We start from the raw sequence: 18,076 nt of genomic DNA on the forward strand, positions 1-18,076 counted from the left end.
GAAAATATTTAAAGGCAATAGAATAATTGAAAAAGATAGAAAATAGTAGATAATAGTAAATAATAGTAGAAAAAAGAAAAGAAAAGTGTGAAAAAATGAAGTTGAGGCATATTCTGACTATTCAGCTAGTGTAAATCATACATTTTGACACTGTATGGTTGGGCCAAGGTGATGAATGCATTTTCACGCATAACGCTGCCAAAATGTTTCACTGAACCTCCCCCCTATGAATATTTTGTGAGGGCAAACCCCTCAAGCTGGAGTGCTGCCTTGGATCACTTTGAAGAAACACAGACATGAATCCACCCCAGGAGGTGGTTAGATCACCCCGACAACAGCCTCAGCCAGACTGTTTTTTTCTTCTCCCCGCTGCCTGAAGCACCAAAGCAGTTAAACAGAGTTGGGTTGGGGAGAAGGCTGGGAATGGCAATGGCGATTAGATGGTAGAACGTTTTTTTGAAATAGCAGTGGAGCTACATTAGAGCACTCAGCACGGGCTGTATTGAGCAGGGAACGCAATCATCTTCACCCAGAAAACCCGAGGTTAACGCATACATGTTGACAGGGAGCCATCATGTTGTGAAGAACTAGAGGCTCCTGTTAACCTATAACCCAATCACATACTATATAATGTAATACTGTATGTCAAAGCAGGTTTTTAAGTATGTTTGCTCACACTGGCAACATAAGAGAAATTGCACTCAAGTTAAAGTGAAAAGTCTGTAAACATACCAGAAATTAAGTTTTGAGCATGCTGTTGTTAAATCCTGTTTATTAAGGAACAGGGAAGCTGCTAACAGCCAGATAAAGACTAAGATGATGGTGAGATGTCTCCTGCAATGTGTAGAAGACATAAAGTGTTTTTCCTGTTTTCTCTTTATCAAAAGCTGACATAATTAAGGTGCTTCACCACACCAGTGTTGCTTGATCGCTCCTAAAGTTTTGTAGGAGCATGTAATTGTAATTTGCACATGCAGTTGGTGTATGTTTGCCCCACAACTTGATTTGCAAATATTTCTGAACAGGATATCAAGTAGCTGAATCACAAAAATAAGCAATCTGCTGTCACAGCAAAATCCTAATGAAAACAGGACCTGCGTGAGAATTAAAGAGAGAGAATCGCTCTTTGGACATCAGAAAAAAGTAGAACAATATTATTATGGAGCCCTTTTGCTGTCTGCACACTAACAGAAAAAAATCTGTTCTCTGTGTTCAGGACCCCACCAATGGCTACTACAATGTGCGAGCCTCCACCCATGATGAAGGTCGCCCTGCCTCTCGCTCCACCATGCACTACTCTGACTACCGCTCCCCCACAGGAACACCGGGGGGAGCTGCATCTATTAGCAGCAGCACGGGTGGCTCAGGAGCCACGGCCAGTGGAGGAGCCCCTGGTCCCCCTGGCCCCCTCACTTCCCCTGTGCGCCCACAGGCCTGTTACGACCCCCGACCTCCTTCCAGACTGTCCCACATTAGCTATGCCCAGTTCAACACTTTCACTCGTGGGGGCCAGAGCCAGCAGCCCCCGCCTAACCCTGCCCCGTCAGCCAGCGACTTCCCGGGGGACTGCAGCCTCCTGGATTCCACTTCTCAACTGGCCTACGATAACTACGGTTACCCCTCACATTACCAGACCTACCGCATGGGTTTTGCCCCAACCAGCTTGGCCCCGCTGGAAGCTGGCCCATCATATGAGATGTATGGGGTGGGATCTGGAGTGGGGGGCCCTGGGGTTGGAGTTGGTCCTGGGGGCCCAGCTCCTTCAGGCTCAGAGACTGGACTGGGGAAGTACGGCAGCTCCACTCGTTTCTCCTACACCTCCCAACACTCTGACTACTCACACAGCCGACACACACAGAGGATGCAGACTCATGTGTGAGACAGAGAGATGCATAAACACCTCACAGTCTTAGCCGAGCACGAGGGAGCATCTTATAAATAGTGTCACAGAAAACAACACACCAAATTACAGACATGCTTACATGAACACAAACATACATAACACAAAAAGACATCACACACACCCATGCGCAGAGAGTCAGAAGACTGTGCCCATGAGACAGGGAGGGTATGAGAAACACGGAGGCTCATAGAGAGGAAAACAGATGAGTGAAAAAAGGAGTTTTAATCAGACAAAGAAGGGAAATTCCACACAATTTTGAATTCCCTCACTCCTGATGGGTTTGTATATATGAGCTCTAAAAGAGCAGACGGCGCAAGTCACAATCAAGACTGGGACAGAAAGCAAGACTGAGAAAGAGGATAAGATAACAGATTTTTGGAGCTCATAGCTTTTGCTATGAATGGACTTTGTAAATGATGAGGGAGGACGTCTTAAATGGAAACTGACTGACTATGAAATACATTCTGATCGGAAAAAACCTCAACGAGTGGAAGTCACTTCTGGCCACCATTTTTTAAAATTTGTTTTGCTGTTGTCCTATTCAATGATCATAAAGCACATATATTTAGTATCCCAGAATGCCCTTCTGTAAAGTGGTCCATGCCATCATGCCTGTAAGGCAGCGTAGGGGGGAGAAGTTGGGACTGGGGTGGGGTTGGGAGGGTTGTCATCATATTGCACTGCATCTACAGTATTAATGCTTCGACGTCTCATATCTATATCTGTGTAATGTCTTCTTTTTATTTGCACACCAGACTAGAGCTTTGTATTCTATTTTTTAACATTACAGAATTATTTTTGTCAATGTAAAACATGTAATGTGTATGTATGGACCAAAATTTTCAATTTGAGTGCACATAACTTGGGCTATTGTCTGAGTGAAATCCACTGAAAAGGAGTGAAAAGTTGTGCCAACAGCAGAGCCTGAATTCAGGACGCATTTCACATCAGAAGGGTGTATCGTTGTATAAAAGAAACCTAGTGCCAAGTGTTCATGTTGTTCTTCACCTTAGACCATGTATATGCAGTAGAAGCTCCTTCTATCGGCGACTGTTGCTTTACAAACTGGGCTTGAGGCCTTGAGTCCTTCCCAGACATTTTTTGTAGGCTGGAGCCATTTTTCTCTGAGCTCTTAACTACAAGCCTGGTGCAGACAGAGAGAAAAACTGAGACATTGGGTTTAGAACTGAGTGGCCTTATAGGGGAACATGTCATACATTTCCATTTTGAATCATTCCTCATTGTCTGTCTGCCAAAATGGCCAGAGGAGAATGTGTATGGAGAGGTTCAATGAAGGGTTGTCCACAATACTGACATGTAGTAGAGTATGACTGTGAGTGTGTGGGTGTGTTAGAGAGAGAGAGAGAGAGAGAGAGAGAGAGAGAGAGAGCACTCTAGAGGGAGTGTGTGTGGGCGTTGGCGCACACATAGATTTGTACAGTGTGTTTATATAAAGTAGGTGTGTGAATGACTGCGTGTTTATGGGTGGCATATCATAAATGTGCAGCACCTGATTCGAGTGTGCGCGCGACTATTGTATGCATGTCAGTGTGTATACAGTGAGTTTGTGTGTGTGCGCGTGCCTGCGCATGTCTGTGTATAAGTGTGCGAGTGTGTGTTTCAGTAAGTGTCCATATCATTTCTTTCACAATCCTGTTACAGTACTTTTATACCTCTGGTAGGACTGTATCCTGTATTATTGTGTCTTTGAATTTAGAAAAATTCCAATGTTTATCTTATTGTACTGTTCTTCGTAGCAAGGAAAACTGTTCAAAAGATGTACTACAAACATTATCAAACTCTCATTTTTTAATTTCATTATCTTCAATATTTTTTAAAAATGGTATGTAATTATTTTTCCACAGTATTACATAAATAAAAGCACTGTTTTTTATAAAATACTTCTGTTGTCTAAATAAAATCATTTGTTGCCTGTAAGCTGATAAGAATTTTACACCTGTTGTAATTTATTTATTTAGGAGTTATTTTTTAAACATACTTTCATATATAATATAGTAAAATGTATTTTACATGAAACATTTACAACATGGGCTGCAAAAAAAAAAGGAATACAAACTGATGTTAGGTACTGTGTATGACTCCAGGTACATTTGGGAATTTTTTTACCTAAATCAACATACTCTAGCCTAGGTCTTTGCAAAGTATGGCTATGGATAATACGAAAATGAAATTGTTAACCCAACACGATGGCCATCGTCACTGTAAATGTTTCATAAATGTTTATATATGTGTGTGTGTGTGTGTGTGTGTGTGTGTATGTGTAAGTGATTATATAGGTTATATAGGTGTATATATATGTGTGTGTGTGTGTGTGTGTGTAAATGTGTGTGTGTGTGTGTGTGTGTGTGTGATTTACATAAGCCACACTGCCCATAACGTGGTACTTATATCAACGTACCGATAGGTGGCAGACATAAACTCTACTCACTCACAAAACAACAAAAGAAGAAACTCTTTTACGTCATTGGCTAAAGGTTGTGTGGTGGCCAAGATGGCGGCCACAATGTTGAGGTCGCTTTCTAAACTAGGACGTCCTTCAGCAAAATTAATACTAAATAATAATTTGCTGAGCCCTACTTGTGTTGTTCTGCAAAACAGGTAAGGCAACAAACAAAAAGATTTGATGCACCGTGCGACTGTTTGGGTTGATGTTACGGAAATATGCACAACAAAATGCTAATGGAAGCTTTTGGAGGTGTCGGCTTATTTAGCACTATAAGCCGACAGCTTCTAAAAGCTCTGGTGGTCTCCTACAATTTTTACTTCGATTTTAAAAACATTTCTTACAAAACTATAATAGGACATATGGAATAATGTTACGTTGCAGGATATGTAGGCTTTCTTGATATCTTGTCGTTAACGTTACCTATTAGCTGTCTGGTTAGCCAGCGTGTGTCAGTGTTTACCACACATATTCTATATGTATTTTATGCTCAGTGTAAGGCCACATAATTTTACCCATTTACAAGACTAAACTAAAGTAACTTGCACTTTTTTGCCCTGAAGAATATTTTCATTCCCTTTTACAGGCAGAAGCAATGGCAGCCAGACGTGGAGTGGATGGAGCAGTATGCTGGGGCAGTAATGTACCCCACTGCCATTAATGAGAAATGGAATCCACCTCCGTGGAATGGTAACTAGTTGTACGCACAGTTACACTTCTAAAGTCACTAGTTAAAGAATCTCTAAACTAACTACAAGATTTAACATGCACAATTTTGACCTTTTATGTCTTTACTGAACAGTGATGGCAGAAACGGTGTGGTAATAACTAGTTGAACCTTCTCTACTGTAGCTGTTGATAGAACAGCAGCATTTAGGATTAATTTTGAACCATCCTTCCTTACAAAACGGGCTTCAGCTTAGCCATATTCTAGCAAATATTGTGTTTGTTAATATTTGTGACTTGGTGAAGTTCAAGTGTTGACCAATTCATGCAGAAAATGAAGAAAAATTTCTTGCCGTTGTATTTATAATATATGAAAGTCATCAACTTGTATAGTTCCATTGCTGTCCTTTTGTGTTATGAGTCTACGAGCTTGTTATTTAATGACTGACTTAGTGTGTGACAGTGTAACTGTCTATATACAGTGAACTTGAGTTAATACTCAGTTGGTTATCAATACAGTGGGAAGCCTTTTCTGTGGTTACAGGTTTGTCAATAAGAAACTCCATTTGAGTTTTGGCCTGTGGTGGATACAGTCAGGCCCAAATTATCTTTAGACATTTGTTTACACTGGATTAAGCAATGCATTTTGCTTTTGTCTAAACAACTGTGTGTTCTTTTTTCCTCATATATTATTTCCTACTTTCAGACAAAGATCCTCCTGCAGAGAAGGAGGTATCCAACCTGACCCTCAACTTTGGCCCCCAGCATCCTGCAGCTCACGGCGTGCTGCGTCTAGTGATGGAGCTCAGCGGAGAGTCTGTCAAGAAATGTGACCCCCACATTGGCCTCCTTCACCGTGGCACAGAGAAGCTCATAGAGTACAAGACCTACCTGCAGGTAGTGCACCATTAGCTGTAAATGCTATAATCTCTAGCTCTTATCTGATTGTTCCTGGTTAAATTAGCTTAAGGGTACATGTGCATTTTAAGCTGTGAAATCTGTTAAAACCTTAGGAACTTTAGAGCTAAGCAACTGTGGTGTATTCAAACAACTCGGCAATAAACTGCAAAATAACTTATTGCTGAATGCCCTTTTCAACACTACAAAATACTGTTTAGATGCTGCAAACAACATATCACACACCTAACCTGAACTTATAAACATAATTGAGTTTTTTTATAATTTAAGAAAACTTTTATCACATACTACTAAACATTTCTGGGGTTTCAGTGCCCTGACTGCTTCAGTTTCTCTTTTTTTGTCTGCTAAAAGGCTTTGCCCTACTTTGACCGTCTGGACTATGTTTCCATGATGTGTAATGAGGAAGCCTACTCTCTGGCTGTGGAGAAGCTGCTCAATATTCAAGCTCCACTTCGTGCACAGTGGATCAGAGGTATTACAACTAGATACTTTCAGAATGTCTGCAGGCTTTTAGTTACAATATAAAATCAAAAAGTTTTCATTGTACATTCTCTTTACCTGTACATATACAATCTGCCAGTAAATTCTTTTGTCCTTATTATTTTTGCTAATGAAGTATTACCAGAAATACTTAGAACAGTACGTGATTGCGTTAAATAATTTGTGCTCTAAATGGTTGGGTGTGTTTAATCTTTGTAGTGCTGTTTGGAGAGCTGACTCGCATCCTGAACCACATCATGGCTGTCACCACACACGCCCTCGATATTGGTGCCATGACCCCCTTCTTCTGGATGTTTGAGGAGAGGGAGAAGGTGAGGAGTGCTGTTGCTTGATTTATAATGCAGATCAGTCTAGAAGCAGCCTGTCCTATATTATTTTTACACATGTGTTACAAGCTACTAAAACTGGGATTTCACAACACCCCTACAGCATAAGCATATATGACAAATTCCCTAAAAAATTATTAACATTACAGAAAATTATGTAACTTTTCAGGTTTATTGTCATAAACCTGAAATCTGTGACCCAAAACTGTCAAGACTTGATGTCTTCTGCTGCCATATATACAGTATAATTAATATAATTTAACCCTATATACTATATTTATTTCTTAAGATAATTTCAATCTGGTCTCATTCACAGGTCGTAGCTGCAGGTTTTACACACTAAACATTCACTCAGAAACCCTCTAAAACTACAGATCTTTGACTTTAATTTGTAAATTTAGTTTCATAAGTTGAATAGTAAACATAAACAATAGTAAAAGGACTATTATTATAATAAAGCACTACTACTAAGTACCTTTCAAAAACAGAGTTAAATAAAATCAGAGCAATAAAAGTACATATAGCAATTAAATACGCACCAGAAATGAACTAATATTAAAATAAAGAGCAGGGGAAATCTTGGAAAAGATAAAATGCATTGGAGACCTAAGTAAACAAAAAACCTGTGTGTGGTTAGTAAAAAGCTGAAGACAGGTTTTTAAAAAAATCATGAAGTCCCTGATAGGGTACAACTTCGTGTGTTTTGTTCTTCCTTAAAATCACTAACATGATTAACACATTTCTAACATGCAAGTAAGTGTCTCAGCAGTGAACCTTCATACCAGCGTGGAAAGAGATGGTGTTAGCAAATGCTTATAATCGCACTACTTATCATTTATACAAGACACCAATCAGTAATATTCTTTTCTTTCTTTTTATTTTCTCTTCTAACTGTGCAACTTTTGTTTTCTTCCAGATGTTTGAATTTTATGAGCGAGTATCTGGAGCCAGAATGCATGCTGCATACGTCAGACCAGGTGGTGTTCATCAGGTAGGAAAGTTTTCTGAATGATCTTTGTCTTTATTTTTATTGTCTGTAGATGTTTCAAGCATATAATATATGTAAACCACTTCCTTAGTATTGTTTTTATTTTAAAAAATTGCATAATCCAAAATGTACTCTTGATCTAAAATGTGTTCCAGGATTTGCCCCTGGGCCTGATGGATGACATCTACGAGTGGTGCAAGAATTTCTCAATTAGAATTGATGAAGTAGAAGAGGTAAATGACTACAGTCTGTGTAGTTTGATATTTTTTTAAACCCCCCACAACGTGATAATGATCTGGTGAATATCCCAGTCTGTCAATGCTCAAACCTGTTGCATTTCATCTTCGCAGATGCTGACCAACAATCGTATCTGGAAGAATCGTACTGTGGGCATCGGGGTGATTTCTGCTGAAGACGCCCTCAACTACGGCTTCAGGTAACGCAAAGAGACCCATCTCTTTTCCTTCAGTAGCCTTTTTTGGAATTCAGGTCTTTCAGGGGCACCGACTCTATGAAGAAATATAAAAAATAGGGGTGTAGCTACGGATCAACATGATCAATTACATAAATAGGTGGATTTACATAATGTGCGTCGATGCGTCACAAGTAGGAGTCCACTGATGAGCAAGTGAAAAAAAATTGACTGCGATCATCTAAAGTATGGGAGTATTTTAAGCAGAGACCAAACAACATGGTGCTCTGCAGATTTTTTTTTTATTTATATTGCTAATTGTAGATTGTACCACATTCCTACAACTTGGATGGACCAAGCTCTTGTTTTAATTATATTGTGAAGAGACTTTATATTAGTCTGTAAAACACCTGAGAAAAAGTCCTGAAGTGCGTAGTTTGTCATATTTGTTTGTTTAAAAAGAAGATGACTGAATAAAATATTAAAAGATAAATGATTGATGGCGTATATGAAACCCTGATAATTCTGACCTCTCTTCTTCTCCATCTCCCAGCGGAGTGATGCTCAGAGGCTCAGGGATCAAATGGGACCTGAGGAAGTCTCAGCCATATGACAAGTACGATGAGGTGGAGTTTGATGTCCCCATTGGAAGCAACGGAGACTGCTATGACCGGTACGAAGATTTGGAAATGTTTTCTTTGTTTTTTTTCCCCGTCATTTTTGTTTCAAACTCACTTTATTCGGTACACTTGTACAATCTAATGCAATCCAATACAGCAGCTCTGCTTTGAATTCTAGTTTTTACAATGCTATAATTTCCTCTCTTTTTTTTTTTTTTAAATTTAAAATCAATAAGTTGGCCAAAACATTAAAGCCACCTCTTCTTATAATGGAGTCCAGTACGACTCCACTAACCACTTTAACCTTAATAATAAATGAAGAGTAGAATTATCACCTGTCTGACACTTTCGACTTACTAGTGTATATGCTATTTTACACAGCACAAAAAATTGTTATTTTTACAGGCAGAGCACAGGTATGTTATTACTGTTGCCTTAAAAAACCACATTGAACTAAGCTCATGTTATTTTAACATTAAAGGTTCACCCTCAGTCTAAAGGTGTTTACTGTGGCAACACAAGAAACTGAATACTGTCAGTTGTCCGTGTAGAATTAACACAGCAATGAAAGTGTTTTGTTTAGAGGCAGAAATGGGGGAAAAATATTATGTTTTATATGACACAAATAGCTCAGCCTGCTGCCTGTTTACTGAATCAACTCCTCACCAGTGACCTTTTTAGAGTGAGTCACGGTGAACTGAGCTGTGGTTGATGTTATCAGCATCTAGAATGTGGCTCACTGCTGATTTCTGTGTGGTCCAGGTATCTGTGCAGAGTAGAGGAGATGAGGCAGTCTCTAAGGATCATGCACCAGGCGCTTAACAAAATGCCAGAAGGAGAGATTAAGGTGGATGATGCCAAGGTGGCCCCACCCAAGAGGTCTGAGATGAAGGTGAGCCGAGGAGAGGAGCTTTTCCTTTCAGTCTGTGAGATTATTTTAAAAAGCCTACAGGCTGTTAAATGTGGAAAATGGTGCATTTTCTCCCCTCACTGCGGTTTCCCGTGTGCTTCATCAGAAAATTTCAGTGGTATCAGTAACTTGTCTTCACACTACCCCCTTTATCGGAATTAGACCAGTTCTACTGTAAACTATACTATTACAACTATACATTTTACCTAAATACAACATGGAAACAAACTTTTATGTGCATCATTGTGACTTACCATGTGTTGTGTGGTTGTGTCTCTTGTCTTAGACATCCATGGAGTCTCTGATCCACCACTTTAAACTGTACACAGAAGGTTACCAGGTGCCACCAGGGGCCACATACACAGCTGTGGAGGCACCAAAGGTTAGACTACCCATAATGTGAAGAGTATTTGTACAAGTTGGACAGTTCTGCAAAAATTATGTCCTTTAAATAGTCCTATGCTTAAAAACCTCTGTAAATGCTCTAACAACATTTCTAGTGTGCACACAGGGTTTTCTTTGATAATAATTTGGCGAGCCTTTGTCTCTTGGGATTAGCTGTGATGTAATATGCTTACTCGAGTGTGTGTGTGTGTGTGTGTGTGGCTTGCAGGGAGAGTTTGGTGTTTATTTGGTATCAGACGGCTCCAGCAGACCCTATCGCTGCAAGATCAAAGCTCCGGGATTCGCTCACTTGGTGCGCACTTAAAAACTTCATAAGACGCGGTGAAATATTAAACACACCGGGTATCAATTATTCAGCATGTTTAACAGCTTGTCCTTAAGGCTACTTTTAGTTCATGAAGTGCTTTTTATAAAGTACCATAGAACAATTTTTAAAAGCACACAGAAGCTTTGCTCTACCTCCTTCCTGCCCATCTGTTAGCTCATGGGTACATGAAGTGCTGTTTAATGTAATCATTAGAGTTTTGGTCTTCAAGGCTAAAAAATATCTTCAAAGTTGCATAAACAGACTAATAGAGTAGTAAGTGTATTAACCTCAGGTTGTAATCTCATGAGTTATGAATATACATTTTTGTTTTTATATGAGCTTGTGCACACTGAGAAACGGTAACTAATAAATGGTTTCTTCTTTCTAGGCTGGTTTGGATAAAATGGCCAAAGGACACATGTTGGCTGATGTAGTGGCCATTATTGGTAAGAAAGTGTTTTAAAAGTTCAAAAACTCCTGAAAGTAAAATTGTGTCATTGAAAAAGTAAAGTAAGTCTTTTGTTCCTCTTCCTAAAGGTACACAGGACATCGTGTTTGGTGAGGTTGACCGTTAACACATCTGATCTCCTCTTCACACGTCTGTTATGCAGGTTCACTTCCTGTTCACCATGCAGCATAGTGAGGCTTTTGACAGATATCTAATTATAATCATTGATGTACAATGTCCAAATAAACTTAATAAATATTTTATGACCCAACAGCAAAGATGTGAGTTGTATTTCTGTATCTCTCAGTGGGAAATGATAATTGAGGGGTTTATACAGTCTCACCACTACTCGTTTTCAAAAGGCTTCATTTCCTTGTGCTGTCTGAAAATAATAAAGAAAATCAAGTATTACAGATGACAGCAAAGCCCAAAGCTTCGACTATGAGTCCTTCCTCGGGTTTTGCTGTTGAAGGGGGAGTGGTCTTCTGAGATCTGAGAAAAATGGACTTAGAGCTCAGACCACAACTTCCCCTCATGGCACTGAGGTATGTGATACTCGAGTTTTCACAGAACGCAGTGTAAAAAACCACCCACAAACTGTGTTTGCTGCCTGCTGAAGGAGGCCAGTTGTCCACGTCGATCCTGCTTTAACCATGGCCGTGTGGGGCAGGAGCCCGTTGTTGGTGGTGATTCCTCTGTGGATGTGTTTCGGGAGAGCTGGTGAGTTGTAGCAAATAACTCGGACGTCCTGTAACGTTACATTCTTAGGTTGCTATTTGCTCTGTGTACTGGAAGTGGGTTATTTTTGCTTAAACACTTCACAATGAGGCTTCTTGAATTCACGAAAAGAACCCTGACAAAATGTTTCTTCTGTAGCTTGAAGTTTGCAGATGTTTATTCAGAGTGAGGAGGTTTTCTGTGGCCTCGTTCCTCTCAATATAGACTAATGTAGCCACCGCTTTACAGTTCCTGTAAAAAGACAAGCTGACCGTGCTAGTTGTTTTTACTTGTGGTAAGGGCCACACGCTCTGGTCTACATGGGTACTTTTTTTTTAGGTATGTCATTTGAAGAGATAGTTGTCAGGCAAATGATCGGGTTTATGATCATGTAATCCGGTTCCAAAGTTTCTACCACTATATATATATATATATATATATATATATATATATATATATATATATATATATATATATATATATATATATATATATATATTATATTATATTATATTATATTATATTATATTATATTATATTATATTATATTGTTCAACTTCTACAAAAGGAAGAAGTATGATTATAAGCAGCTGTACGGGGTGTCCGCTAAAAATTGTTCAGTTACTGTAAAATATGTGGCAAGTTTAAATTATTTCACAACGTATGTATTACAATACTTAAATATATTTTATGTATATTGTGTTAAACTGTTTATAGCTGTAATAGACCAACTATATGTAAATATGGTAGAGCTGTGAAAGTTAAACCAGAAATAATCTTATAGATTGATAAAAATTTATGTTTTTAAATCATTAAGTCAACATGTAATGGATCCGCTCCTTATATGCGGGGCTCTTCAGCATTTCTTCATTTCACTTTACATTAATATTTTAGGGTTATAAAAGCAGTGGTGTATAAAGTACATACCTTATTTGCAAAAGAAAAAATATCATTACCACAGTGTAGAAATGATCTGTTACAAGTAACAAGCTGAATTTTAAATTGAATTTTAAAAAATACTCGGAAGTACCAGTAAATTTAAAGTAAATGTAACCTTTTTAAAAACCACCTCGCACACTGTTTTATCTGTTTATCTTAACTTTTAAATCTAAAATGTTTAAGGTACTTAAATCTTTTTTAAAAAGTCTTATTAAAATGTACTTTGTATTATTAATAACATTCTAAAAAAGGGACAGTAGCTATAGTTATATAATAAATATAATGGAAAATTGTATTAAAGTACAGTAACAAGTAATTGTACTGCATAAAAGATGAATTAATTAATCAAAAAGTATTAGCCAGATACAATTAGTGATCATAATCCTAACTAGTCCAATGAGACTCATTTAATCAGTGTGTCTAAAATGTTACAACATAGGTGTTTCAGTTTTAACTCCAGACCACAAATTACTACGACCTACTTACTGTGGTCTACAGTCACAGATACCAAGTGTATAAAATGTATGTACTTTACTTTTATTTGTTGGCTGCTTTATACCTTTAGAATATATTATACCTTAAAGAGAGAGCTGCCCACACAGCTAACCTTATCTTTATACACACTGCTGTACATAACATCAATACAGTGCACTAGTGTGCTGCGACACATGGACATAGAAGTCATGCATTAATACTAGACTATTAGTTATTTTTAACAGTGTTTGCTGTTTCCTTTTGCCCTACTAGATACGGAAACCAAATGTGGTGTCGATGCAGATAAAACACCTTGTCTCCCAGGCGAAAAAGCACATACACAAGCATTACATACTGAATTTAACATGTGTAAGAACCTTGAACATTTTAATCCATTCAGAACCAACAAGGCAAACCTATCCAACATTGTCAGGCAGCGTGACAGAAAGCAGTTTCACTCTGCTCTGACAAGAAGACCTTAATTGGAAGTGCACTTCTCTATGTGGGAAATAATCATGTGATTTCAAAAGAGTGATGCGTTTCCTTAAAATTGTGATGCAGGGGAAAGAGGGGGGGAAATAAAAAGACATGACAGAAAATTTAAGTTTGTTTAGAGATTTTATCACATTGAAGTCGTCCTTTTGAATTGATATAATAATTACATTTATTGCATATGGTTAAGTTCATTGTGTATGATACGGCTAAAGTTGATAGTTTTGTGTTATGTTGAACATTAAAAAGCAATATTACATAACGCAACAGACCTATGGAGTCCAAACAGTGCCAAAGGAATCATTTTCATCTGATCTGAGGGAATCACTCCACAAGGTTAATTTAAAGTTTTAAGAGGTAGAGCATTGGGTGGGATGCGGAAGGCCACCTTAGTGCTGGTCCCAAGCCCGGACCTAAATTGGAGGGTTGTGGCACGAAAGGCATCCGGCGTAAAAATTCATGCCAAATCAACCGGCCGCACATATTCTGCTGTTGCAATCCCGTGAATTTTAATTGACTGACTATGTGAAGTGAGGTAAATGGTAAATTTTTATGGAGAAAGTGAAAATAATTATTCAGGTGAGTATGCATCATATTTCTGTTAATTTAAAGTTAGTCATTTTAAGTTGATCAGTCTTAAAAGTTGAGTTGACTTTTTAGAAAGGCTTTTAAACTTTTCTTTTTTATATTTGATATTACTTTTTAATGATCTTTTCCAGAGTTTCCATAATTTTATCCTTTTCATTTCAATAAAGTCAGTTTATAGACGTCCAAGACATTTTTATTAAGTGACCATATTATGGAAACAGTAAATGTTGAACAGGTGATTGTGTATTTTGAGATGAAAAGCTAAACACATTTGCAAATGCAATGTTGTAATAATTCAATATTTTGAAATGTTATTGTCTACAACAAATGGTTAATTATTATGATGATCATGAAACATGAAAATGTTGGAGAAAATGTTATCTAATAATTATTAGATGTAGCTGTAATTAACGTAACACACCAAAAACCCAGTATCCCAACTATAAAATGTTACCAGTGCATGAAAAATGTGATCCTCTGTGATTTATGTTCCTGTAGTCAAACCTGATGGCTTCAGCTATATTTACAATTGAATTATGCATCAAAATATAAAACTTTCAAGTGATCACAAGACATCACAACGCCAACAGAGGCTTCCTCCTGCTTTTACTAAGGGGGGCCCCTGTTTTGCAAAACATTCTACAAAAGGTTTCACAAAACAGGGGCCTCAGTCGAAATGTCGGAATGAACAGTAATGCGGTGACAATCTTTGCTAAAAATATTCTCGTGCCTTCAGACCTCACAACATCTCTGTTTCACTATTGGCCCTAAGTCCTCCTCATGTAAACTTCTGCAATTGAGCATGGCAGCTTTTGCTTTTTGTCTCAAATCAAAAATGGTGACATTCCCATTACTCAACCACTTTCTGAATGCCAAAAAAGTAGCCTCGCAGAAATGAGATGATGAGATGTCATCTGCACTTTTTTTTTGTTTGTCGTTGCTCAAAAGCACCAGATGCAACAGATAAACTACCGCATGCACTGATGCACCACTTTTTCCAGTCACTGCCATGTAATGTCTCTGTCGTGTAATCCAATTATTAATAATTGCGTCACCATACAGTAAGAGTGCTGTTGTTATGGTTTCTCCTAACAAATTGTTCTCCTGTGTTTCTTCAGCTGCTCTCACAGAACCTGAGATCTGTTATGTGTTGGATGGTATCCTGTTTTTGTACGGCATTATTCTTACAGCTCTCTACTGCCGAATCAAGGTTGGCACACACTGACGAGAATAGACATTTAATGTTTGTAACTTATGCAAAAAGACACCAAACGTATTAATGCAGTAAAGCCCTGGCTTTTGGGGCAGGGGGGCCACCAGGATGAAAATGCATTTACATTTAGTCATTTGACACATTTATCCAAAATGACTTACAAGTGATCCACAAGGCAGCAAACAATCGAAGTCATGCACAAAACATTAAAGCAAAGTGCAATGAGAAGAATATTACTATCGGAATTATTATTATTAGCCGTAAGCATCTTTCTGTTTCCCTGTCCATAACTGTCCTTGTTTATCTAGTAAAGGTGGGCAACTGCTATGAAGCTGCTCCTAAAATGTAACCAGCTAACTAGTTTGTTCTCATTTTTATTTGTATTTATTTATTTTTTGCTAAAAGCAAAAGACGTGCTGAGCAGACCAGCAGCCCAGCTACTAAAACCTGAAAAATGTGCTACCATATTGTCAATAGGATTTTGAGACGTTTTGCAAAATGGTGGTCCTCGCTAGCAGCTAGTGCACTTTAGGGGGCCTTTGCATGGAAACGATGCTTTAAAATATTCTACTTGAATGCACCACTGTCTATGTATTAGATTACACATTTTCTAGAATTTTAGACGTACTTGGTTGTAATCACCTTATGCCACACTTTTGTGTTTATGACTTAATAGCAGGAACAGTTATTTATCACTTTGTCGTTCACTTTCCTCTGCAGATCCTCAATGCCAAGGAGGCTGCAGCTCCAAAGGGAAAGGTAAGAAAGAAAGAACACTAAAATAGACTTAAATCATCTGACACAGTCTTATAGTCTAAAGGTTTAGCGAACAAACCACAGGCAGAGCTACTGGAGCCAAAAAATACTGTCACCGGTCGGGTCAAACCTCAGTGGGCAAACAGTGACAGGAAGCATCAAACACTTAATTGATACATGTCATTCTTTTGTTCACACGTACATGTATTGTTTGGCGTTTGTGGCGAGTTAAATGATTATGATGTCTCTGCTCCGAGTTTCTATTTCCTGAGCTCACAAAGGCACAGCCAGGGTGAAAAGCCTGTTTGTGTTGTGGGGTCTTATCCCACCGATAACACTGAAAAACAGATATTTTTGTAGTTTTTGAAAACGTGTGATTGCCGTCTCTCTTAGCTACTAATAAGTACGACCCCCAAACAATTCGGAGTTGATATTCAGTAAAGGACATCAACCAAAGAACATATGGGGATGGGACTTCTTGTTCATTATAAAAGCTCTACACCAGGCCTGCAGTTTTACAGCTTTGGCTTTTTTAACCTATAATTTCCTATTAGCAGCCACAAACTGTGTGCAGCCAAACCCACTGCAACACATACACACAATAAAGCACACAAGCTCCTAGTGCTCTACTTTCAAGCTTGCCTCACTTCTCTTATGGCTTGTTGTCATCTTTATTTTCTTCTTCCTCTTTTTTTTCTAGTGTTCTTCCTTATTTGTTAGTTAATATTCATACACTCATGCATTTTGCTACTGCCAAAAAAAAAAAAACAGTATGTATAGTTTGTGTTTGCTTTGTTATACTGCATCTAATATTGTGTTTTCCTGTCCCCGTGACAGAATGAGGAGAGCATCTATACGGTGAGTTTCTACATCGCAACAGCTCGTTGTTTTAATATTAAAGGGTCCATTTCAGTTGCATTTTAACAAATATTAATAAATCAAACACTTTTCTCAAATTCTCATATTCTCCTTCTTTGTCTTCCTCTCAGGGTTTGAGCCCTCGACAACAGGACACATATGAAACCATTGGCATGAAAAAGTGACACGATGAATGAAAATTCAAGACAGATGTTTTTTTTTTAAAGTAAAATCTCTTTTTTTTTGTAAATACTCCATATGATAGCCCGCTTATGTTTTGAGAGAATATGAGATTGTGTGCACTCTATTCATTTCCCCTTTCCTTTTGTAGAGTCTATGGAAAGTTGGGTTAAGGAAGGGGACAAAAACGAAAAAGGGAAGATGAGCTTAGGGAAGATGGGCAATTCTCAGAAATGCCAACAATTGTGCAAGATTTTTAACTGCTCTGTCATATTTAATGTTAATGCTAAGTGAATTTTTTACTAACCATACTGCTTCAGAGACATTTTTTTTAAACTATGATACAAAATAAAAAAGAAACAAATGTTTATTTGAGCTTTGTATTTCTTATTTATGAGCCATATTCAGGCCAAAACTGCTAAACGGCCCTAACCTAGCAGCCACTTCCTCTTTTAGGCCATTTTAAAAAAGCAGGTTTTGTGTTAATGTGTCTGTTTAAGAAACCACACTGGTTTGATGCCTCCTGCAGCACAAAGCATGAAGATGTTACTCATTTTACTGCAGACATAGCTCCAATTCTAGGTGTGTAAAACATGGCCGTTTAGGGATGCAGTTAGAAGCTAGTGGGAGAAAACCAAAATCCAATATGATTATTGTCTACAGGAAAGTCTTGCAGAGACCTCGAGCAGTGTTTCCTCTGCACCACATGGCAGTGCTGTTGTCATTGGTCATTACCTGTCTACATTCCCAAAACACACACACACACACAAGAAATCCGTCTCCTGGAAGATGGAGCCTAGAACAAATGTAGGCAACGACACAGATTTGTTGTAAATAAATGATTTTGTACGTGAACAACTGTTTGTAGGAAGATTACAAATATTATCCAAATCTAATAAAAGATTGAACTTGCTCATTAACTTTGTCTGTCTTTGGATTGCAGTGGGGAAGTGAGACACTCCTGTGTTCCCTTATACAGTTAGTGGTA

General features: G+C 38.2%; 3 protein-coding genes across 7 annotated transcripts in view; all 3 read left to right on the plus strand.

Moving 5' to 3' along the window:
* Positions 1–3,293, plus strand: part of kirrel1a (kirre like nephrin family adhesion molecule 1a) — a 30,685-nt gene extending 27,392 nt beyond the window's left edge. For all 4 annotated transcript variants that reach the window (XM_067523873.1, XM_067523875.1, XM_067523872.1 and 1 more), the window contains one exon: positions 1,217–3,293. In XM_067523873.1, coding sequence (XP_067379974.1) covers positions 1,217–1,879 — 663 coding nt within the window. In that variant the 3' untranslated portion in view covers positions 1,880–3,293. The remainder of the gene's footprint in view (positions 1–1,216) is intronic.
* A 1,076-nt stretch (positions 3,294–4,369) lies between these two features.
* ndufs2 (NADH:ubiquinone oxidoreductase core subunit S2) lies at positions 4,370–11,149 on the plus strand. 2 transcript variants are annotated; one of them, XM_067524390.1, is made up of 14 exons: positions 4,370–4,522; positions 4,954–5,057; positions 5,740–5,930; positions 6,306–6,426; positions 6,654–6,766; positions 7,698–7,772; positions 7,925–8,002; positions 8,120–8,205; positions 8,735–8,854; positions 9,564–9,693; positions 9,998–10,093; positions 10,325–10,408; positions 10,812–10,869; positions 10,961–11,149. In XM_067524390.1, exons 1-14 carry the CDS (start codon positions 4,416–4,418, stop codon positions 10,996–10,998), a joined length of 1,401 nt encoding a protein of 466 aa, XP_067380491.1. In that variant the 5' UTR covers positions 4,370–4,415; the 3' UTR covers positions 10,999–11,149. The 2 variants fall into 2 exon arrangements, with proteins under 2 accessions (XP_067380491.1, XP_067380492.1); XM_067524391.1 differs by lacking the exon at positions 10,325–10,408.
* Positions 11,150–11,392: 243 nt separating this feature from the next.
* On the plus strand, positions 11,393–18,008 carry fcer1g (Fc epsilon receptor IgFc epsilon receptor Ig). Its single transcript, XM_067524392.1, has 5 exons — positions 11,393–11,591; positions 15,200–15,291; positions 16,015–16,053; positions 16,888–16,908; positions 17,040–18,008. Exons 1-5 carry the CDS (start codon positions 11,525–11,527, stop codon positions 17,091–17,093), a joined length of 273 nt encoding a protein of 90 aa, XP_067380493.1. The 5' UTR covers positions 11,393–11,524; the 3' UTR covers positions 17,094–18,008.
* The last annotated feature ends 68 nt before the right edge of the window (positions 18,009–18,076 follow it).

The sequence above is a fragment of the Channa argus genome, chromosome 12 (genome assembly GCF_033026475.1).
Source record: "Channa argus isolate prfri chromosome 12, Channa argus male v1.0, whole genome shotgun sequence".
Lineage (NCBI taxonomy): Eukaryota > Metazoa > Chordata > Actinopteri > Anabantiformes > Channidae > Channa > Channa argus.

Coding starts and splice junctions, on each gene's coding strand:
- ndufs2 (XM_067524390.1), top strand. CDS start 4,416: ATGGCGGCCACAATGTTGAGGTCGCTTTCTAAACTAGGACGTCCTTCA. Junction 5,058..5,739: donor GAATCCACCTCCGTGGAATG/GTAACTAGTTGT, acceptor TCCTACTTTCAG/ACAAAGATCCTCCTGCAGAG. Junction 10,409..10,811: donor CTCCGGGATTCGCTCACTTG/GTGCGCACTTAA, acceptor TCTTCTTTCTAG/GCTGGTTTGGATAAAATGGC.
- fcer1g (XM_067524392.1), top strand. CDS start 11,525: ATGGCCGTGTGGGGCAGGAGCCCGTTGTTGGTGGTGATTCCTCTGTGG. Junction 16,054..16,887: donor CTGCAGCTCCAAAGGGAAAG/GTAAGAAAGAAA, acceptor TCCCCGTGACAG/AATGAGGAGAGCATCTATAC. Junction 16,909..17,039: donor ATGAGGAGAGCATCTATACG/GTGAGTTTCTAC, acceptor TCTTCCTCTCAG/GGTTTGAGCCCTCGACAACA.